The sequence below is a fragment of the Rhagoletis zephyria genome, unplaced genomic scaffold (genome assembly GCF_001687245.7).
Source record: "Rhagoletis zephyria isolate East Lansing unplaced genomic scaffold, Rhagoletis_zephyria_1.1 Rzeph_scaffold_01337, whole genome shotgun sequence".
In the NCBI taxonomy this organism is placed as follows: domain Eukaryota; kingdom Metazoa; phylum Arthropoda; class Insecta; order Diptera; family Tephritidae; genus Rhagoletis; species Rhagoletis zephyria.
This window is the reverse complement of record NW_016158421.1, coordinates 79,945-104,804: the sequence shown is the minus strand read 5'-3', so window position 1 is coordinate 104,804 and position 24,860 is coordinate 79,945. Positions and strand designations below refer to the sequence as shown.

Here is a 24,860-nt window from a genome sequence, read left to right as displayed (position 1 = left end):
AAGATGGAATACTTTGCATTGTTCCGATGCATTGTTGTAATAGATATATGTACATATATTTATGCATACACAGTGATATAGATTAGTAAAAAAAGAAAATGCATTTAAATGGCCTTGAGAATGATGTTATGTTACTATTCTAAAGAAGTATTTACCTGCCAGTCTGCAAAACTAGAAAAACACAAGTGCTCACTATGAGCACTTAGTACATATCTTTTGAAACAATAGGCCTTACGTGCTTGATTCTTTACCTGAATCAGTAATAACGCAGTAAAAATTTAATTTTGCTCCAGACACGTCTATTGCGATTGTTTCCTCTATTCAACTTTCGTTGCTTTGGACCTTCTCGGCTGTCTTTGAATAGCAGGTTTATAGGAATATCTTGTAACTGAGCTTTAAAAGAAAAAGTCCTCTTGGCAAATAAAGCCAATACATATATTTTTATGGTAGTCTTACTCGCAGAATGAACTATAAATTTCATGATTTTTTTTTTTTTTTTTATAAATAGCATTTTCTTGGTTAACCAGCACTTTTTACTGTCAGAATATCCAAATCGTCTATTTTCTATGCCTTTAATTGATCTATGGCTTTGGTTCTTTGTAGAAGGGATGGACTCATAAAAATCAGACAAAGTCATACGACGAGCTAATTCGATTTAGTCCGTCTGTCTGTCTTCTTATATGATTTGTTAATAATTTTTCGAAAGCAACAAGATCGGACCACTGCAACATATAACACCCATTGAACTACGGTGGCGAGAATACAAATAGGAAAGGGACCTTTTAGTAAGTTTTGACTATTTTTTGGTTAAAATTTTGTTTATTATTTTTTTTTTATTAAAATATAGCTTACTATCTTAAAAAACATTTAAATCAAATATTCAAACTTTGTAGAACATTTATAAAAAATCGAAGAATTTCAAAAGATGTTCATCAAAATTTGGCACTTTTTACTCAGATTTTTTAGAATTTTTTGATTTTGAAGTAGCTGGGACCTACTTACCGTTGATTTTTGACAATTTTTAGTTCACGCATTTTCTTCCATACAAAGTATGTTGGAAATGAGCAACACCTTCCACGCAAAAAAAAAAACAAAATGCCAAAAATCAAAGGAAAGTAATAGCTACGTAAAATTTGCACTTTGTTATACTAAAATTTACTACAAAACTGCATATTCAGAATGTTTTTGAGAAATCTAATTCAAAAGCACAAAATTTTCAAGTAAATTTGTCGAATTTTCTTAATTTTTGTATAAAGTTTGAAATTTTGGATTACATGGGTTTTGTCAGCTAACGAGCTGCACTTTCATAAAAAAAAAAATAGTAGACGAAAGTGAAATAACCACAGAATGATTAAATTAAATAGACAAAACTTGTTAATATACATACATATGTGGGTGTCCTATATTTATGATAAGCACTATATATCTCAGCTGCTATTAAGTAAATATTTTTAAGCTGTTGAGTTATAATTTTGTTACAATATCAATTGCTTTCGGTTTTAATTATGCAAACTTAGAAAAGGGAACATATACACACTATACATATGTATCTACATGTTTTAGTGTTCCGAATTTATCATAATATATGTAAAGGAAAACTACTATTAATAATCATTAAGAAAAACAAGTCGCTCTCTATGAAAAACGAAAAAAAAAAAAAATGCAATTACCTTTTACTTTTATGAATAGCATTAGACCCATTAAGTGCCACAGTTTGTTCATTCATTTCAAACCCACTTCACCATTAGGCCAAACAAACACTTCCGCTTCATTCAATACATTTCAATTTAAAGCTTTTATAAAAACTAATTTTTCAATCACTCATCCAGTCGTCACTCCCTGCACCAGCTTGCGCATTCATTCATTCATTCATTTATTAGTCGTACTCAAGCGACCGCAAAAGACCCACAAATTGAAAACTTAATTGCCATTAAAGTGAAGTACGCGTACATGCAAGCACGCACACACACACACACACACACACACACAATTAATCAGACGCATAAATATCTGCAATTAAATTGAAAAACAAAAAGTGTATTACGCGTAAAAAAAAATTGCATTTCGAGGAACTGATTTCAAACAAATAAAGCAGATCTGCTCCACTTACGCGCGCGCTTGGCGCATAAAATCTACGAAAAGAGGGCTAAACAAAAACATGGCCAGCGGATGAATGCCTGCTTCAGAGAGAGGGCTTTCATATTGGCCACCACTTACTTAGTTGCAACAAAGTACTCACTGCTTGCTGCTTGCAAGTTTGCCGTTACTTAAGTATGCTCGAGATTTAAAAAAAAAAAAAAATAGATGCATGTACTTGCATTTACTTGCCACATGCAGCCGGCACATGGCAGCTACCAAGCTCTCACCCAGCCTCCTTCACTTTTGCAGTAAATGTTTAGTCGATTGCGCGATGGCATTGTGTTTTTTTTTTATATTTTATATGCTTTCGATTGCATTTTGCCACACGTTTACTTGCCTGCGAAGCGCTTTTGTCGCAATCCTACTACTGCCGCTCCGTCTGTAGCTTAACAGCGTGCTTGCAATGTGCCTTAACTTTTATGTAGATATGTATTAATGTACATATATACTATATATAAAAATATGTAGTTATGTAAAAATAAGTAACATTTTGGGTGGCGGCTTGCATTTTGATTGTTGATTTTGATGGCTTCATGCTGATAGTTTAATGTTGCATATAAAGTGCCACACATTATATATATTTATATATACATTTATACATTATAAGTTACAAAAATAAAAGCCACTATATGTATTAAAGAAGGCAAGAAGTGATGGTAAGGTATGGGATTGGATGTGGTAGTTGTACACAAAGTAGTGATTGCATTGTCTACTTGAAAAAGTGCACTCGTAGAGTCAGAAGTGACGGAACTGAGTATACATACATATGTACCACTAACTAGTTGAGGGCGGATGTTTCGCAAGCCCTTTGTTGTTGTTGTTTTTGATTGGCTTGAGCATGTCGAAAGTTGTGCTTTTAATTGAGTGGAGTAGTCGCTTGCTAAGTGCACTTTTACACTGAGAGAAATAGTGCATAGTAAAAATGAAGAGGGTCAGGATTCGAATTCCACTGCAGGCAACATGCAAATTAAATTTTTTTAAACTTGATTATTCACTTCACGAATGCTTTTTTTAGAACGAACGCGATAATTTCAATATGCACGTAATTGAATTGAATATTTACCAATATAAATACAGTACTTTCGTTGACGTTTATAGTAAGCTCAATTACGTTTCTGATAGATTTTAATATTGTTTCCCTCAGTGTAGTAGCTAAAAATGTGAGTGGATAAAATCTAAGTAGTAATATGGCCTTCTGTCTTTTCAAGTGTCCAATTAGCCCTAATTGATTTTTTTTTTCTGAACAACTTGGAAACTTTTATTACACGTAGTTTATGAATTTTTACTTATTTTGGTAAATGACTTATGTACTAACATCTTAAGGCCTATCTTCGAACTAGCTTGATATATTACGAGGTACATATACTATTTTTTCGAGTATTCTAGTCTCCATCACTTTTGTTATCATTAACTGTATGCATGGTCTGTAAATTCCGATATGTATAGACATGCACATTAGGGTGTTCTAAAGAATTTATGTGAAAAAGTAAAGTTGGAAGTTTTATACTCTCACCCCCTAGTATTGTTCTATACCTTTAAGTTTACCATTTATTTTATATGGAAAAACAACTTTTCGTAGAAATGGTATAGAATTCTTGAAAATCAATACTTTTCGATCGGAAAATCGGGTTAAATAAATACGTGGGTACTATTATTGAAAGTCTCATGAAGAGAACCAGAGTTTTCCGATTGAAAAATATTGAATCTCAAGAATTCTGTAAAATTTACACGAAAAGTTTTTTTGTTGGATTTTAGAATAAAAAAGTTGGTTAGCTTTTTTCTACATTGAACAATCCTAGGGGGTGAGAGCATTGAAATTCCGACTTTCCTTTATTTTGGACCACCCTAATGTACATACATAAATTTCTGTCTTATTGATTTTTACAGCATGTCTTTATTGAGTTCATTTATTTCTCTTCGCGTCACACTACTCACTTCCTTTGCGCGTAAAATTAGTCCCCAATTCACACTTTGAAAATACGTCTCTGACCTATAATCGCACAGTCTGCCGCTATTCTCGTTGCGTGTTCATCTGTTTAGTATTTCTCATATTTCTTTTCCTCTTTAGATCGCTTATTTGCATTTATTTTTATTTATTTCTTGCACAGTCCTCGTAAACATCGTGGCCAACGCCGATTTTTAATTTACTTTGCCACTTTCTGCATTTTATTGCGCTTAATTAACTGCTGCTCCGACGCACCACAGCGCGAGGCGTAGCTGAATTGCGTAAATAAACGAAAGTTCACGCCTCACAATGCGCATGTGGCGAGCAGAAGCAGCAGCAGCAAAAGCATATAAATTAACCTAGCAAGTGATTTGCAATGCTAACTCGAATGAAAGAGGTGACCAGATTGTTGATATTTTTCACAGTTCATAGGAATGAAATATGGAAAGTAAAGAAAGATTTCACAAGTTCATTAGGGTGCCCCTAAAGTGTTGGGGGGAGGCAAATTTTTACATCACATTTCCTAAGGCTCATCCCCTACGTTGATGCTACTATATGTAGTCGAAGATACCACATATCAATTTTGGCCTCGATTAGATTCGGTTAAGGCGTGTCACGCAGGTGTCGAAAGTTCAGATTACCCTATGAAGGCGTCTTAACCGACTCGAATCGGGACCTAAATTTAAATATATGTGATATCTTCCAATATAGTAATATCGATTTTCAGTATAAAATGAAAAAAACAGACTTGCATCTACAAACGCTTTTATATCCACAGCTTCATTAGGCAAATTTATGCTGTGAAAAAATGTTTAGCTTGAAATATTTCAAAAATCATAAATATTTAATAACAAAAAGCAACTCAGAAAGAACGTGTTATTATCATGCATAAATAATTTGTTCGCTTTACCCACATTGGCTAACTAAACTTGCCGTCGCTTTCAATTAAACGAGGTAATATTCTTACGGCGGTTTAACCGCTAAACCTGTTGACGTGTTATCATCAGTATGCCAGTTGAAAGTGTATCGATTTGTAGATATTTAGCATTATATGCAAATGAAACAAAACGAGACCAGAAATCATGATTCTTTTATACCAAGTATGGTATATTTAAGATTTGTTTACAGCAGTTCGCTATTCGTTAACCGAGTTTGTACTATATATCGATGGCCCTCGGGAATAACGGCACAATTCAAATTGAAAACAAACAAAAAAAAAACCCCTTGATACTGTTCAGTGTCCAATATTCTTAATCCTTGTCTAATCCATGTCAAATCTTTACTACTTACTTTATTAATTCTTACTACTTGTTATCTTTAAATTGGAGACCAGGGCGTTATCGCTTGGGGCCAGGTCTGGTCTGTACGGTGGGAGCTTGATGCCTCCAACTCCACTCTCGGCCAGGGCACGACTTGCTACTCGCGCATTGTGCACGGGGGCATTATCTTGCAATAATAGGACTCCTATAGCCAGTTTGCCTCTCCGTTTCTCGGCAACCACTTGACGCTTTATAATAATTTCCGTTCATTGTAGTTTTTTTAGGAAGATAGTCAATGAACAGAATACCTTCACAATTAAAACAAAACAAAAAACACTGACCATGAACTTTGATGCTGATCTTTCCACTTTGAATTTCCGTAGGGGCTTTTTTCTCTTTTCTATCCGGTGCACAGACTCGTGTTTCGACTCTGCTTCAGCCACATGGCTATGACAATGCGATGAAAAAAATGCCGTCTGGATTATCGCCCCGAACGTCCAAAAACTCCTGCGAAATTGTGACTCGGCGCGCGCCAGACTATTCCAGTATTTTTCAAGGAATAAGAAAAAAATGGAGAGATAATGCTGGAAATAAATTCGCCTATTATTTACATATATTGACCATCTTCTTCTTCTTATTTGGCGCAAAGCACGCCAGTCATTTCTTTTCTGTGCCAACTGACGCCATTGTAAATGCCAAGTGAAGCCAAGTCCTTCTCCACCTGGTCTTTCCATCTCAGTGTAGGCCTCCCTCTTCCTATGCTACTACCAGCGGGTTCCGAGTTGAATACTTTCAGAGCGAATTCAGAGAGATTCGAACGGCATGGCCAAGCCAGCGGAGACGCTGTATTTTAATTCGCTGCACTATGTCCATGTCGTTCCATCGTCTGCAGTACTCGCCGTCGTCTACGCAAACGACATTGCAAGTAATGTAAGCAGGCAACAGGAAAGTTAGCTATGGCCAAAACCGTATATTGGGTTCAAAACAATGTTGCCAGATTCATAACTTTAACTGTAAATTACCGGTTTTTAGACAAGCTTACAGTGGTTTTAATTAACTCCTGGTACAAATTACAGCTTTTTTTTCGAAAGTTTCGATTTGAACGAATAACTTAAAATTTATCTTTCGGTTTTTTTTTTAAGTCAACTTTTAAGATAAAAGAGGCAGATGAAGAAGATGCGTTTTCTCATATGAAACAAAAGTTTTCAGCTGTCCTTTGTATTAAAGTCGCCTCAGCAAATGTGGAAAGAGTATTTTCTTAAATCAATTTGAATAAAACAATAAATAAACTAGAAATTCCATCACTCTCTGGTACTTTATGAACTAAATATTTGTTTAATAACTGATTCAGAAGGTATTAGTTTTGAGAAATCGAAGCAAATGCTAAAAATATTAACAACCGAATTTACGAATGATGAAACTGCACTGTAATAAAATAAAATTTGTTTGAAATATTCCATTTTATAGTCTATTTCTGTTTAGATAAGTATAATTTAAACTTTCTATGGTATTTTATTTTAAAATAATCCCTTTTTGTTATTTATGTTTATTAAAATTAAAAAACTTTACTTTTTTTAAACTTTTAGTTTTTGATGGTTACAGTTTTTTGTCGAAAATGCACGTTTTCCTTAGGAAATTTACAGTTAAAAAAAAAATGGCAACACTGTCCGAAGGCTCTGAATCTTGTGTGAGTCCAGCCTTTAGAAAGCAAAGGCTCACATTGCTTTGGGGAAATCCAGTTACTATGACCGTTGTCAGCAATCAACAGTCGATGAAGCGCCAAAGTGTCTACTACAATTCGCTAAAGACATACTTTAATAGGTGGCAACACTGCGAAAGTTCTTTTATGCCTATGTGAGGCCTTTCTTGGCCAATCAGCATAAATGTTGTAATGACGTTTTTTTTTTTTTTTAATTTTGCATTTTCATTTCCCTCTTTTTGCTGATTGGGCGAAGGAGTTAAAGCTTTTTTCCACTGAAATGTAAAAGGCCGTAACTAATAAAAATTGTTTTCGCATAAAACGACGTGGGCATCATAATAAATCAATAAATATATTTTGGATTTTTTCTTAGTTACGGCCCTTTGCATTTCAGGTGACGTTATGTACATACTATATAGTTTCAAAACTACAGTACATTTAAAGTCGCGCAAGAGTGCGGAAACATTTCGATTTTTTCATTCGTGCTAAATAAAATTTTATCGTAGAATTACAGAATTCTTCACTCAGCAGCTATTTTGCGGTTAATAAAAGCACACGCTTTAAGAGATTTTCAAGTTGACTAACCTGCCTGCAAGCCACTAATTTCTAATATTCGTGGAGGAATTTTTCGTAATTTCCATATCCGGCAATTGGCATGCGGTGAGATAATTGTTTTAGTTAATAAAGAAAAAAATATTCCCTAGCCATAATCATTCAGGTAGCTAAATATTGAGGTGTGTATGTATGTAGGTGCACATAAAAATGTGTGAAAATACCACAAATATTTATATTTTTCTTTAACTTATAAATATTTAGCAATTTATTTTTGCGCCTCTAGTTAGTCAAATGCTGCTTACTTTATTTACTTTTTTATTCAATTTCATCGAAACCAAAGGCGCGCCAGTTCTAAACACTCCACTCTCAGTATACAAATAAATATACAAAACTTGATTTTAATCCGATTCAGCAGTTTGAAGTACTTGCAATTTCCTGTCGTTCACTTCATTAAGCGGTTCTACTGTTTTCATTTGCTTAAGTAATTCTCATTTTTCGCTCGTTTGAATTTGACATTGGCTTTCTGTTGGGCATTGCAGCAAACGAGTTTGTTGACATTATTTTTCAGAATTAAACTTTTTTTCGATTTGTGCATATTTATTGTAGTTGATTATTTATTAATAAACGCAAATTTGTTAAATGGAATTTTTTTTTAAGAACGTGTATATTAACGAAAATATTAGGTTAATATAAAGTAGAGATTTTTTTTTAATTTTTATTTTTTTTTTTTTTGTATTTCACGAAGATATTTGTCAACCCTTTTTGCTGTTTTTGGTGTTCTAACCAATTAAAGTTTAATTCAAATTTATTTTTTCGTTCAAACCTACACAAACATACATACGTAGCATGTATGTAGCTAAGTAATTTTTGATTTCTGCAGTGATTGTAACGCACATTTGCCTATTAATTTCCTGTCTCAATATACGAGATTTTAGATAACTTCAAAAGGTCATACAATAAGACTTTCAACAAAGCAAATAGTCTGCCAAATTTCCTTTAAAAATCGACTGATGTAAATCACACAGAAAAATAATTTTTCCTTGCGTAGTTCCTAGCGCACTTAAAGAAAATTTCGCCCAACACTCTTTGCAGAAAAGTGAAAAATTTTCACTCGCCATAAGTGTGACTATGGCCATTGCTCATTGTCGCTGCTTATCATGCACATCGGCAGCAGCAGCGGAGGCCAACCACAGAGGCAGCCTGGTCGAAGTCAAGCAGACACTGCACAGCCCACACCCAATTTTCTGTGCGCAAAAAACTTGCCTTTTTGTGCAGTGGAAAATCGCTGCAACACACGACTTTCCTTTGCACGCACACGCACGCTGACACAAACAACACACATTGGTGCATAAAACCTTAAATGGCTAAACAGCAAGCCAATGACAGCGAAATGCTAAATTGCCAGCAGCAAAACAAAAACAGGAGAGAGTACTTGAAGCATATTTGCAACACCAAAAAAAAAAAAACTGCATACGCTTATCAAGCCAAAGCGATCAGTAGGAAATTGCCATAATTTATAAAATTCACAAAGTGTCTGAGCTAACGGCAGCGGTGGCCTGGTGCGCGCATGCGCTGCATAAATGTCAAAAAATATGGCAAATGCCAGAATGTAGAAGGATGTGCCTGCGCGCGCCAACTGATAGTGGAAAATAAATAAATATGAATTGGCTGGACGAGGCGAATGATGTAGTAAAAATGTAATCAACTGTGACGAAAAGCAAAGTGTCTAATGAACTTTTTTGTGGCAAAAAGAAACTTTGCACACTTTTTTTACACTATTAGCAATTTCTCCTTGCTAGCGTCTATATAATGAAGTTTCGAGCGAAGTTTAGTGGTTTCAATCTTTTTGCGCTTAAATAATACTGTGCTCAGCAATATTTTTGTGTTACTCCAAATCAGTGACGCCCACGGGCAGAGTTTCTTTTTATCTTTCTCTAGAGTTTATATTTGTATTTAACTATCTATGTACATATTGGCGGAGAGTAAAATTCTCTCGGACCGCCGCTACATTTATACATACATACGTGCACGTTTTGATCAGAGGACGTTCGTATAAAAGAGTCAAAGTTACAGCCTATTTTATCGCTAGATTTAATTGTAAGCAAGCGTGATAATTTCTCATGCTTTTTTTTTAATTTTTATCGAGTTATGGGTGAAATTTTATAAAAGAAAAGCCCATCTAATTCTCAACGGCACGTACTATATCTTCTTCTAAAACGTAAATGACTCAAGTCGGTCAAATATTTAGATAGTTTACCCCTATCAAAGCACTTTCGTGCGTTACATGGAAAACACTACACAAGATCGTCGGGGGAAAAAAATTTCAAAAATCACCGAGAAATTTGGGCCACATTATTATATGAAAATTAAATGGGCTATTAAACTGCATACCCGAAATTTTCCTTAAAATTTAATAAAATGGTTGAAATTTTTATGAAAATTTTATGAATTTTTTAAATTTTGTACAAAGTTTTATACTTTTGTTTACATATTTTTTGTTACAGGGTGAACTTTAAAAATAAATATTTTTTTTATTAATTTAACAAATGCTGCCTACTTTTTTTTAAGTCTATGTAAAGTTTTCGTGGCCGCAAGTGTATTTATACAAGCTCTTACAATTAAAAATAGCTGAATAATATTTTACTTTCAAAATTTTGCTAGCTGGATGATATCTCAGTGATTGTTTGTATAAAGTGGCCATTTGTTTTAAAATGCGAATCAAAAATGTAAATCCATCAAGAAATTTCAATATCAACTTTGATCACGAAATATTTTTAAGAGTGTTGCCACCTATTTTTTTAACGGAGTTCTATTAAGTATATAAAATTCAATTTTTAATTTGAGCAGTGTCCAGCTCTCAAAAAAATAAAAATAAAAATAAAAATAAAAAATCAAATTCATATAATACTCACAAGAAATGAAAAAGAAATTTTCTTCTAAAAAAATTTCATAAAACATAAACCGCTGTAAAGAGAAATGCTCGCATATTTATTTTTTCAAGAAAATTTTCAGCAACGGCAAAGTATTTTTTCAAGCAGTTGAATTAATTAAAAATTTGTTTTGCGATTTTACTTGAGAACTGCAAACTAGGCCTAGATTTGAAAACTGAGACTTGGAATTTAGATATGTATTTAAAATTCATAGACTCACTTTTATTTTTACAAACAAAAAGAATTCTCCATGTCAAAAAATACGCTTAATATTGAATTCACAATTCTGGCAATTAAGCGCTAGAAATATCATAAATCAAGCATAAAATAAAAATAAATTTTTTTTTCCACATTTAATGTATGCGCATTAATTTAAACTTCTCGCATTGACCACATAAATGCGACGCAAACGCATGAAAATGTTACAAAATATGGTAATAAAAATGTTGCATTCGCTAAAAATAGGCATAAATTTCGTTCGCTTTATGGCCAACCTGCCATTTTCAAGTAAATATGTATTTGCTATAGGTATTGGCAATTGATCTTAATTGTCTACTATTTTTCGAAATTTTCAGTTTATTAAGTCTTTGGCTTGGTTTTTGGTCAAAACAATTGCCAATCCACCCACGCTTTTGCTGGCTGGCTGGAAGTTTAATGAAATTTTGTTTCAAAGCAGTTCCTGTGCATTCAACAGTGTGGCCATGTGCCCAAATTGACATTATGCATAAAATCCAATAGCAGTCATTTATCAAAATGGATTGTAAATGTAAAAACAAAGTGGAAAAAAATCGATGAATAAAAAAATCTAAAATAAATGCGAAAATATTTTGTTTTGACGGCTATAGGGGGCTATTGATTGCGCTAAGCGGCTTATTGAGTCTGCTAAAAGTTCAGGGTAAAGTCTCGCGAAAATGAATGCTTGTTTTTATTTTATTTTTTATTTAGACTTAAGTACATACACATGTATGTACATATGTAGTATTTACGTAAGACTGACTAGAAATTTGCAAAATAATTGCAATGAAAATAATTTTTTCTCATACTAAGTATTCCTTCAGATCGACTAATTTTCTTTTGTACACGTTCCACTTGACTTGCCTTGCAGCTTAAAGTGTCAGCTAAGGTCAAATGCACCTAAAATTAATAGCAGCTGACGTTTCGTGATTGACAGCGTTTCACTTGGCCGATAAGTCAATTTCACAGCTTGAATGATTTGTGGGTGGTACAGGTTTTTCCATTTAATTAATGTGCATTAGGGCGATAGAACTTTTCTAAGATTTTCGATTTGTAATTTGCGGGCATTTCTAAAAGCATAGACAGATGGCAGCGTTGATCCAGATTAAGGGTGCAGTTCACGATCCAGAAAATAAAGGTCGCGCCATTCGCGGACCGCTAACCCTCTCTTCGTCGATTTGACAGCATCCACCCAATCGCTGACGTCATAATTACAGTGACCATCCGTCCTTTATTTTAACCCCCTGTCCTTTATATTTTTTTTTTCAAAATTTTGTCCTTTATTTCTTAAACTGTCCTTTAAATCAGCTCTACATTTTTCAGAGGTAAATTTTTAAACACAGAATAAGAAAAATGAAAATAAAATAACCCCACTTAAGGATTTTTATTTAATAGGTAATCTTTGCACAATCTATAAAGCACAGGGAAAGTTGTACCCAGGATCGTGTTGCACGCTGAGTTTCAAGTTCCACTGAAAGAGAACCATAAACCCCCTTCTGCACAGTGGTTCAAAACTGGCATTTAGTGTTCGTAATTCACTGGACCCTTCATTTTTTTCACTTAATTTGATAATTTTTTTTATGAAGGCTTATAATATTTGCAAGAGACCAGTTGAGCCTGATTTGTGAATTTTTACTTTATTGTTTTAATTTTTTAGTGCAAAATGCAGAAAAAGTGGCAATTTTGAAGAAAATGTCTTCTCCTGCTCCAGTTAGTAAATGGTACATAACAACGACTAGTTGAAAACAATTGTATGGTTCCCCAAAACATTTTCCACAAAAAATTTTCACCAAAATAAAGTTTTTTTTTAGTAAAAATTGGTTGAAAAATTAAGACTACGGTGAATTACGAACACTAAATTCCAATTTTGAACCACTGTGTGCTGGCTTCGGCGTGCAGTATGAATTATGGTAAACGCATTTTGGCAGGAAAGAATGGCGAAATCCTTGAAAAGGATTTGGCTTCATTTTTCATAAACGGTTAATTAACTGGTAAATATCTGACTTAAATTACGATATGGGTAAGGTACTTTAACATATAAGTTGTTTGTACGTATTCCCAAATCATTTTGAAAAAAATGTCCTTTATTTTACGTTGGTTAATATGGTCACCGTAGTCATAATATACTTTTGTTTACATTCACTGTTGCCAACTTAATGCTTAACGCAAATTTAGTGGGTATTCAAAACGCGAAAATTTTTGAGTTTTGTGCTTGGTGCGTTTTTGGTGCTTTTGTTTTCAGTTTGAAGACATCAAATTAGAAAAGCTTAAAAAAATGGAAGCAAAATTTATAGCAATCGTAAATTGCTTACCAATTTTACAAAAAATTTTAACAAAATCATGGCACAGTGACAATCATAAGCGACAACGAAATATGTGCAGCACCTTCAATCATGCCAGAAGAAATCGACCGTTGTGCAAGAAACATTGATTTTTATTAATTTGAATCGGCATCCTTACAATAAAATTATGTATTCATATAAAGTCCATAAAATACACCAATAAAAATTTGGTGCTTTTTCAAATTCAAAACTTGGCAATACTGCCTTTTGTTCGATGCTTCTTCTTTTTCTTGTCGAGTTGCTCTCAGCTCGATTGGCGCAATCTTGGATTCTATCATTCTTGGGTGCAGTTGATTTGATTAAAACTGTGCCCAGACAGACCGCAGTAATGCGGATTAACGAGTCGCAGGGTCGTGGGATCGAGTCCCACGAGAATTTTCATTTATATCTTTTTTATTCATTTTTTTTACAAAGTTCTATATTTTTTTAACGTTGCTTTCAAATAGTTGTTGTTGGCTTGTTTAATAAAATTAAACTCTAAAAAATAAAAAGAAATTAAAATTAAATTAAATTAAATTAAATATATAAATCAAATAAAATAAAATAAATGGAATAAATAATAAAAACAAAAATTGTTTGGCAATCGCTTCAACCAGGGATCTAACCTCGCACCAACAGTCTTGTAGCACGCAGCCCTTACCACTCGTCTACCGCGGACGCCAAACTTCTAGCCTGTTTTGTTTGCTTACTTGTACAGCTGGCCGTTTTTAACAGTGTTGTCATCGAAAATTTCCCTTATCCGAGTTAATTCCCAAAATTTTCGCGCATTTGATCGGCTTCTTATGCGCATTTGAAAAAAGTAAATCCATGAGTTAATGCAAACAAAGGCTGTTTATGCAAATAAGCGAGCCCGTTTGTCACCCGTATATGCAAAGAAAATTAATTTTGACTGCGATTGATTTAAGTTTAGTAGAGCCAACTTGAGATTGAAAATAAAAAAAGTTACAAATCTTTTCGGTCTCCATCTCTTTTGACATAGGTCCGCACACATATGCATACCGAGTAATTACTTCATTAACGCATAATTAAAGATAATTCACTCTTACCAGTCTAGCATTCTCAAAAACGAGTTTGAGTATTTTAACCAGTACATACATACAAACTAGCATATGCCAGAGCACTCCCCCATTAGCTGCCTGCCAGCAGCAGTCAGTCAACCACCTGGCTACACATACTCGTACACCAGGTGAACCATTAAAGTAAAGCTGCAGATCGTTGAGTCGACATGTTAAGTCTAAGTCAGCCTTAATGGCTTACTTATTGTTACATGCACACTGGCTTTGTCATCAGCCTAGTGCTCTAAGCTATGTACATACATGCATACATACATATGTATATCGCAGCCTACAAAGCCCGCGTATACATAGAGGACAGAACAATGATTGCTAACCACGTTAGTTGAACAATTTGTCGGCCTACAAAGTGAATTTGTTGTAGGCCAAAGACAACATACTACATAGGCAACTTAAAAGCATTTAACAAATTATAAGCAAACACACACCTGTATGTACATACATGCATATGTAAGTATGCAGGTATGCATGTGGTGTTATATACGGAGATGTAATTGCATGCAATCAATTGCCGGCTTTTTGTGCTTACTTTAAATTTTACATGCTCTGGCTTTCGGCTACTGTTATGCGCTCATTGCACTTTGATACAATGCTGGCGATAACAAAACAGCAAGCTAACTAAAACAGTTTGATATTTGTTACTTTTTAATTGTGGCCCAAACTTTTCGTGTACCAGCGTGCCACCGAGCGTTGTGTGATAATTGAAGGTGACAACCAAAAATATGTGCCGCATACAAAAAGCCGAAAAATTCCAAATAAACTTGAAGATATGCATATTAGAGCGGTCCTAAATGCTTTGAGAACTTATAAATTGCCTTCGAGGCTCCATTTTTGGAACTAGCAATTTGAAAGTGATCGCCTTGAGTTTATTAAACCCGAAGTGAGGGTAAAAAGTACACTCTGTAGATAAAATACCGATTTCTCTTAGTGCAATTAAGTTTAAAACCTCTCTCCATTTAATCTTTATCAAGAGATTTCAACTTTGACATTTTAAAGCGGTATCGGAGCCAAGTACCAAGAAGCTTTTGGGAATCTAAAACCAAAGTTTTTCGAAAACTAGGACCACCTTAATGTTTATACATATGTATGTATACACATATCTACATATTAACCTGTATATCTATGTGGATCAGAAAATATAAGAACAAAAGCCCAGGAAAATATTTCAAATTCTCGTATGCACGCCAGCAATGCCTGCTCCAGTTGCTCCTTTTTTACAAGCATTTTTATGGAATTTTTTCATCATGAATGTATAATTTTTGTCTAATTATTTTTGCTAACTTTATTTTGTCTAATTAAATTACAAAGAGAAATTTGTTTACGGGCAGGGGCGTATAAAAAACTCAATGCATTATCAAAGGCATCGTTTGTAGCATTAGTTTGTAATCGTCGCCCACCATATGTTGAGCCAGGGTTCCATGGTAACTACTATCGTTGCAGTTCTCCTGCCTTGCAGTTCAAAATTTTATTTGGTTCCTCGTATGGTATCTTAATTTGAACGCCTGGTTATCCATCTTGCGCTAAGAAGCCTAAGGGAGATTCACCACTTATCACAAGCACGGCTAGCCCGGATACCGTACGAGATTGAGGTGCTACGCGTAGATCTCCCGTACACGGCTAGTAAGTATGTCAACATCATATAATAGTACCGATAATGTGGTGGAAATAAGCAGCTTCCGTTCTACATGTTTGGGCTCCCCTATACTGACCATTTATCTGATAAACGAAGACACTCTTTAGGTCGTGAAGAACTTTTGATGTTTCCATCAAAACAGTTAGTCTCTGACCCATCTCTAACGGGTACAATTAACGATTTGATGATATGTACGCACTTAGTTAACGAAATTTCATATGCGACATTGGCATGTATAATATTCGATTAGCAAACTTGAGAGCCCTAGTTCGAATCGCAGGTGGCGCAAGTTTTTATTTCAATTTTTTTTTTTAAAGCAACTTGTCGCTTTTTATACCCGTTCGCCATTCGGGTATAAATGTGAACAATTAGTCTCTTCACAGGACATACTCGAGCAAAAGCTCAGTTTATTCCCTATAAAGAGGTCAAAAGTGGTATTGGTCGTATGTTCCCGGAGTCATCCCGGGTAAGTCGCATTTTTTGCAGGGAGTTCGGGACTATGGGCACCTTACTACGCTTGAGTTCTATGACTTTGTTTAACCGCTTTCGAGGTCATCCTCATATCCAACTAGTTATTCCTTCTCTGGCATTTCAATGTCTAATAGCTGACTTAGGCGAGGTTTCTAAGTTCTGAGGCCAATGTCTTTAATTCCTCTGAGGGTACACCTTCTGTTCCGCTCAAAGGCATAGACATTAAATTCCCCTTTAGATTTCTAACCGCAGAAAAACTTCGCGTATTTGATTAAACTACTAACACATGCGAAATCCCATTAAAGCTCAAACAGACGGCAGCGTTAATCCGGATTAACGCTGCCGTCTGTTTGAGCTTTTATGCATTAATCCAACACTCATACTCCAGCCTTTTACCTCACTTAGACTTTGTAAGTGGCGTTTCCTTCGGCCAAGACCAGCTGTTGTCGTTTTGTTTTTAACTTTCTGTTGATGACTCATATGTAAGTCAAAGACCGCATTGTAAAAAAAAAGCAAATTGAATAAAAAATAATAATAAAAAGTAAAGCCATATTATGGAAAAATAACCGCTGACTAAATCATACATACATAAATACAACTGACGGACAGGCCATAGCGCACATGCAGTAGCGTTGATGAACATAAAGACGCTTGAACGTCAGCAGGACAAATACACGAATTGCATGCGAAATGTAAAATTGCTAGCAATAAAAAATTTTATGTTTTTGTATGTTTGTTTGCCAGCCACAAGGCTTATGGCACTCACGTACATATGCATGAATGTATGTAGTATGAATGGATGTTATTGTGGATCGTGTTTGTTTTATAAGCAAGGAGTTGTTTGGGTTGTTTATTAGGCTGCCTCACGCACTATAGCAAAATATTTAAAAAAAAAGTTATTTTTAAAAATTGAGTTTTTCAAGAAAACTTTAGAAGACGAAAAATTTTAAACTAGAGATGTCTTCGTTTTTTTTCATTTTTTAATAGTACTGCCAAGATCTTAAAGTTAATTACTTTCTTTGCAATTTCACATAATTTTTCATGAAACTTTCAAGAAATTTTTTTTATTCTTATTTTTTTTTTTAAGTATTTTCAAACACTATTAATTTTTAGATTTTTTTTTAAATCGTGGAATGTAAGAGAACTGATTACTCAAACATTTTTTTTTTTTCAATTATACCTTGAAAATAAAAATCATCCAGGAGTGACTAATTACATATTTAATTTTCCAAGAAAATCACAAAAAAAACAAAAATATTACATATTCAAAGCCTCCGAGTTTATGTTTTTTGTTATTCGATATCATTTACCAGAAATAAATTGCCTAATAGAACTTTTCTAAATATTAAAATGCGGTTACATGGTGAAGTCTCGCGAAGTTCAGCCCGTGGGTATGCCTAAAAAATTTGACACAAACATTTGGGCATCCTCTATGACATGTCAGCTGCATTGCCATCGAAAAAGTTTCGCCGCTTTCCTCTCCTGGTCACAGATTTAGTTCGATTTTCAAAAATCCTGCAAAGATACATTTCGAAGTACCTAAGCCACTCCTTAACACAAAATGAAATTGAAAGCATTGACTAGCAGTGGCGAAAAAACAGTTGTCGCTTGTTAGCTGCTGCCGCTGCTGCCGCTGTTGCATGGATCCCCGTTGAAAATGTCGACACCGCACACTTAACACTCGTACGGTGCTGTACTCTGCCGCTCCGTCGCTCTATCCTTCGGTGTCATGCTGTGTGCTTGAATTAGTACTACTACGATCGAGTGTGCGTACGAGTGCAACAATTGCATGCCAAATATGCAGCGTTTATTTTCACAATAACTGCATGCATGTGCTGTTATGTTTGTTGTTGCTGTTGGTGTTGCATGTTCCACATGGAATTATACGCACAACACATGTGTTGACCTTTACACATGTTGTTTGAAAATTAACTGCAGCCACTGTTCGTTCAAGCGACTGCTGCCATATTGCTGCAGCTACTACAATTTCTATGGTTTTTGTTGTTGCTGTTCCTTGTGCGCTTGTCTCATGTTTCTGCTGCAAATTGCAGGCAAAACAAAACAAGCACAAGCTCGAAAAAAACAGAAATGTGTGCGAGTTCTGCACAGCTCCTCTGGTCGGTCGGTCGGCCACATGTTGCATGTGTCATTTACTGCTTGTCACTTGACAGTTGCAGAAAGCATGGAGCGACAGACAGGCATAAAAGAGAGCAAATGCGTTTGGGAATGTATTGGTATGACACTTCATATCACTCAACGTCTTTCTAACATTATTTCCTTTTGTTTTCAAATTTTTTTTTTTTAATATACATATGTATGTGTGTACCTCCGTAAGAAGCAGTTCACTATTATTCTGTTGTGTTCTCCATTTATTGTCTATTGTTTATCTTTGTCACTGCCTTTGTTAGTTGTCTAGGAAATCGCAATAAACTACACAATTTTCTAATGTCATTTTCATTTACTGTAACTGCTTTTTGTATTATATTTATATATACGTACTATGTACATATTTACGTTTTTTTTTTACTCATAATTCACTGCTCATTTTGCAATTGCGCCTCGTTTTGTTTCTAGCCATTCACTGCTTGCTGATTGTGCAGTAGAGTAGACAAGCTTGGAAGACAATGAAGGCACTTACATAACTATATACAATTGTTTGTACTTACATATGTACATACTTATTTATTTACATAAAAAAATGCAGCAATCAACAACCTACACACACACATAGATATATATTTACATAAAACATTTTTATGTTTTTCTAAATCTAGAAGCATTTCCCACTTGAAGTCACCGTGACCGCTGTCATGGTGAGCAATAATTTTTTAATAATAAACGCTTAACGCTTAGTTCTAGTCTCTGGTCATTCATGTATTTAATTTTTTTTTGTATTAAGATGGCTATTTGCTTTTTACACTTTTGTTTATTCACGGAAGCAGCCTATGATTTGAGTTGAAGGCAATTACTTTGATTAGCGCTTAGTGTTCTGAATTTCTACCATCACGTTTATCGTCCGATATCTCGTTACATACAGGGCAATTCTGGCAACTAACTCTCAACTCACCACAGTCTTTCGATAGACAAAAGTCTCTTTTATAAATCAATTGTCGTTTCTGGCAACTATCCTGAAAGCCGTTTATTGTCTTTCATAACATCGATTCAAAGATCTGCTGACGAGGAGGCCTTAGCGTTGTGCTGTTCGCCTTTTAGCAATAAGTTTTTTTTAAATTAAATTTAAAAAAAAACATACATTTCTCATTTTAAAACAATCAAAAATAATAAATTAAATCAAAAAAAGAAAAATATAAAATACATAAAGCAAAAATAAATTTAAAAAATATTTCAAAATTAAAAGAAATTAAAATAAATTGTTTCGTCTTCTTAAAAAAATAAAATGCAAAAACTAAATCAGAAAAAGAAAAAGATTTAATCGAAACAGAAGAAAATAGTAGTTAAAAATTATATTCAAAAAAATATATATGTATAATAGTCAAAAAATTAAAAGCAAATTAAATAAAAAAAGACAAAAAAATCAAATAATACCCTAAACGCTAAATCAAACAAACAAATATATTTTTCTTTTTAAAACAATAAAATCTAAAAATTAAAATAAAAGGAAATCAACGAGAGAAAAGAAATTAAATTAAAAAAATTAATAAATAAAATAAGATTTTAAAAATAAAATCAAAATAGAAAAATATTTTCCTTTTTTGGATAAAATTTAAAAATGAAGAGAAAATTAAACTGAAAGGGAAGAAAATTTAATTGAAAAAAGAAAAAATAATATAAGTTCCTAAAAATTAACTGAAATTAAAAAAAATAACATCTTAACATTGAAAGAAATTTGAACTGCGAAATAAAAAATATACATAAAATGATTTTCTAAAAATTGAAAAAGAAATTGTGTCTTTTTAAAACAATAAAATCATGAAATAAAAAGAAAAAAATTAATTAGAGAAAAAAATTCAATTAAAAATAGCGGAAAAAAATCCGTTGGCCGATACTCGGTCTTTGCGACTGTTGGAGCGACGCGAGCTAAATGATATTGATTTCTCTCAAAATAGCTCTTCACCACGCGTGGTGAATTAGAGAGCGTTTTTTCTAAGACTTTTATGCTAGAATAACAAAACTCTTTCGAAATATCTTGTCATCTGTCTTTCATTTGTCTTACGAAAGACGTTTTACTATCGTAGCCAGAATTGCCCTGTTAATTTAGAAATCATGAAGCGTCAAAGCTGGAATTCCTGTATGATTTCCAGCACTAAAACTACGTACTTTCTTCTAACACTCAAGCATACACTGCAAGATATTAGTTATAATAATAATAATAGATTGGCGCTTACACATATGTTAGTGTTTGGCCGAGCTTCTCCTCCGATTTGTGGAGTGCGCCTTGATGTTGTCACACAAAGCGGAGGAACCTACAGTTTTACGCCGACTCCGAACGGCGATTGCATTTTTATGAGAAGCTGTTTTTCAAGGCAGAAATATACTCGAAGGTTTGCCATTGCCTGCCGAGTGGCGACCGCTGTTAGAGAAATCCCTTTTTTAATTTTAGATATTGCTCGGATCAGAGATCGAACCCAAGTCCTGTGCAGTGGCATAGCGCACATCTAACCACCTGGCTACAGATACTAGTCGAAGAAAAAGTAAGATTTACTTAAACTTCGAATTATAGCATTTGTGTACATATTAGTGCTCTAATTAGGCGTGCGAGTTTTGGAATTTTAACTCTAATTGAGAAAGCTTCTTATGGTTTGAAAACATTGCGTTGTGTAGTAGTTTAAAGTCATTTAAAAGTATATATGTAAGCATTTTCTGAATAGAACAGCGGCTGCTTGACTGAATAGAAAAGTTTGCAACAGCTTCAAAATGGTTGTTGTAACTAACAGGTGGAGAAGTCCAACATCCTATGTTTCCTAACAGACGCTGAACAAAAGATGGGAAATTCCAAATCAAACGTCTGGTACCAGCGAACCTCTATGTAACAGTCACCATCCATAGAATAATAAGTGATCTTCAAAAAGATATTTTCAAGCTCGATTTAGTCGTTCTTAAATTTAAATTGTTTTTAATCTTCTTGTTTAAACCCGAAAAAAAATATCGGAGAAGGCTTTAAGAGGCTTAGATTTGCTCTCTCTTACGGTCGACAAATTAAATTAAGGAAAAAAATTAAATTAAAGTAATTTCGAAAAAATTGAAATTATAGAAAAGTGATCGATTGAATAAAATCAAGTACATATTGCAAGAATTTGTAGGAAAGAGGAATTCATGTTTTTGAAAGCTCCATTCCTCAATTTTTCATGCATCGAGACGCAAGATAAATTACATGAATTACTTTTTTCTTACTGTAAAGAACTTTTTTCCTACTCGTATAAATGCTAAAATATGCCACGTCACTTAGTGCTCTTTAATCACTGCCCACAACTCATCAAGCGCAATGAACTGCATCCCACTTCCTACTTTTCCTTTACATAAATCTTCAGTCAATGCTTCACAATTTACCAACACTTATTTGCTTTTATGAAACCAATTAATAATATCAAAATGATTGATGTGCATATTAACTGAAGAGAAAAATTACAAATAATAAAACTAAGCGCATAATAATGAACTCTGCACCACTCACTTAAACTGGACCACCAGTATCACCGACAGCGCGCCGATGCCATCAGCAGCACTTCAACTCCGCTGGTCGCTCATTGCAGCGCGTTGGTCGTCGCCCGCCGCCTACCAAATAAAACGCAGGCCGACCGACCGCCGCGCTGCAATGATTACAAATCATAATTTGTTTTCCTATTTCAAATACAGCTGCAATTAATCATCATTCAAAGCCGTTAAACTGAAGCTGCAAAAGAAAATTGAAAAACTCAAAACGACAAAACGTTCGAAAGAAAGAAAATGTGACAGTGGTAATTACGAGTATTACGGCGACTTCGACGACGACGACAACGACAACGACAACGGAGGGCACGACCACTGCAACAGTTGTGGCGACAATGTGTCGCATTTGATCAACTCGCGAAAGTGCAAAATTGTTAGTAGCGACATGTCCGCCACAACGCGTCCACCGCCCTCTCCAGCCGCTACACCACTCTACGATGGCTATGCCACCATACGTTCGCGTGGCCTCTATCGTGCTCATTCAATACGTGCCGCTGAATTGGAAGCAGAACTCAACGCTGCCGATGCGAAGGTCAGCAGCAGCTCCACGGACATGCGTCGGCCAGCCATGGTGGAGCGACGGCGCACACTCTCACTGAAAAGCGATTATAGCCAGTGTTCTTGTTGCTCGGGCAACAGCGGAATTTGCCACAATACTCAGCGCTTGGGTAGAGCTAATAGCACTACAAATAGCAGCGGCAGCACAAATACACCGAGTGTGGTCGAGGAAATCTACGCAACTCGTCCAGTCGCGAAGGCAGTGAAAACGCCAACAATCGGTGATTTGGAACCACTCTACGCTAGCTCACATGTGCGCGCCACTGGTTTTCGCCCACTCTCAGATGCGTCTTCCTCATCAGGTGGCGGCGGCAGCAATGGCGGTGGCGGCTGTCGCGATAGTGTCATTGGCTCGACTGGTTCGGGCAGCATTGCTGTCGAATATCACAGTTTGAAAAAGAATTCACGCTTCTCCTTAGATTCGCTGCAGAGCAGCGCCACACCGAAAACACCAGACTACACCACTGCCGAGGAGGAGAACATCTATTTGTATACCGCTCCCGATAGTCCGAAACGACGCTTGGATAGCACAAGCACGCGCCATTCTTATGGTGACTCGGAACGCTGCTACTCGCCAATTTCTACAAAAAACTCCTTCGAAATGCAGGATTACTCTATTATCAGTGGTCGCACATCAGGTGACTTTACACCCTCCAAAATGCGTCGTTCTTCGACTCGCAGCAACACTTCCCAGACCAGCTCACAATACAGTCGCGCCAAATCGCTAATTGAGAGCGCACGTCCGTCCACTTTGATGACAAGCTCTTACCATCGCAGTGAAAGCGAGAGCCCGACATATGCCAGCGGTCGTCCAGCGCTGTCGCCGAGCGCGCCACCTACGCCTGTGCGACGCGAAAGCCTCTACGCCAAACCAAAGATTTATGCCATGCCTACGCTAACGGTACCAACAACCGCGCAGTCTTCACACTCACGTCCGACTAGTCCGTGTCAGAGTGCGACTAAATCACCACTAAGCTCGCCCCCTAACAACGCCACGTATCAGCTACAAATGCCAACGCTCTCAACGCCACAGCGCAGCACTAGCGCCGAAATACTCGAACGTTCGCACACTAGTCACAGCCTTAACACCATCGATCAGGATGATATACCAGCCGTGCCCAGTGCCATGCCCGTGCTGCAGAATGCCGTCGATCGGCGTTATCATACCTTGGGGCATATGCGCGTGCAAAGTATGGGTGCAGGATTGTATCGCTCGTATGACTCCTCGCCTATGGGATCCATGTTGAATATGATGAGTGGCGCCTACTACTCGGTATATGCTGGGGGGCGTCAACACCACTCGTTGCTGCATGCGAATAAATCTGCTGGAAATATCTATGCATCTGCGGATGATGCTGTGGCAGATCTGAATCGACTGGCGCCAGAGTATATAGATCCGTTGGACTTTAAAATAGGCTGCCAAACGACGTTGCGCAGCAAGCCGGTGATACCTTGGTATGAGTTGGCTATAAAGAGAGACATGAAGAGGCAGTCTTGTCCGCCGATTACTGGCAGTGGATTAACCAACAGCAGCAATACGCTCAGCATGAGTCGCAGCACCGATAACAAGGTTCATTTTTTAATATTTCTTATCTTTTATTATGTATTTAAAATTATTATTACTCGTAATATTTGTTATTTTTATCTCCATTATCTACTAGCTAGTTAGTCAGAGGGTCAGACAACAAGAGACATTGCGAATTAAAAGATCATTAATATTCCGATGACGAGTCCCTAACACTGAACACCAAAGAAAGCTTGCCTACAAACCTCATCTTGTGGGTGTAAACAGGGACCGAAAGTACAAAGCCCGAGATTTTTGCTTTTCCGGCAGATCTCTACCGTGCATTTTGAGAACTCTGGCGGTTGCAACTTATTAAATAATGAGTGTAAAATTTATGTCAGCTTTATTTAAAAATGTTTTCACTCAGCGTATGAAAGTTAAAAGTTCAAACGCTCGAAGAAGGCCACAAAGGCCTCAAAACAAATTCAGTTCCACAAAACTGAATCTCTTTCCTCGTAGTTCCTTTGAAATTCCCTTCTTCCAAAACGGAAATGCAAGAAAAGTAATGTCGTCGTTGTATAACCTTTTCATTAGACTTGTTATATACTTAAGCATGTATCTACATTAGGGTGGTCAAATTTGTATCAGCCGCCCCCAGCGCTGAAGAATATCGGGAAAAGGAGACCCGTATTTTACAACGCTTTTATCAACTTGCAATGTTGTGTTCCAGAAACTTTCAATGTTGTGTGTCCGACACCATAAAGCAAAGCTTTGAAAAGCTCCTATAAAAAAGCATAGTGAATAGGGCGAGGTAGATGACATCTAGATGTCGCCCTATGTACTACGTTTGC

At 35.7% G+C, this 24,860-nt stretch overlaps 1 protein-coding gene across 1 annotated transcript in view; it reads left to right on the top strand.

Annotated features, from left to right (window-relative positions):
• sick (sickie) overlaps positions 1-24,860 on the top strand; it is a 99,101-nt gene that overhangs the window by 24,380 nt on the left and 49,861 nt on the right. The window contains exon 2 of the mRNA XM_017617133.1: positions 22,095-24,075. Coding sequence (XP_017472622.1) covers positions 22,333-24,075 — 1,743 coding nt within the window. The 5' untranslated portion in view covers positions 22,095-22,332. The remainder of the gene's footprint in view (positions 1-22,094; positions 24,076-24,860) is intronic.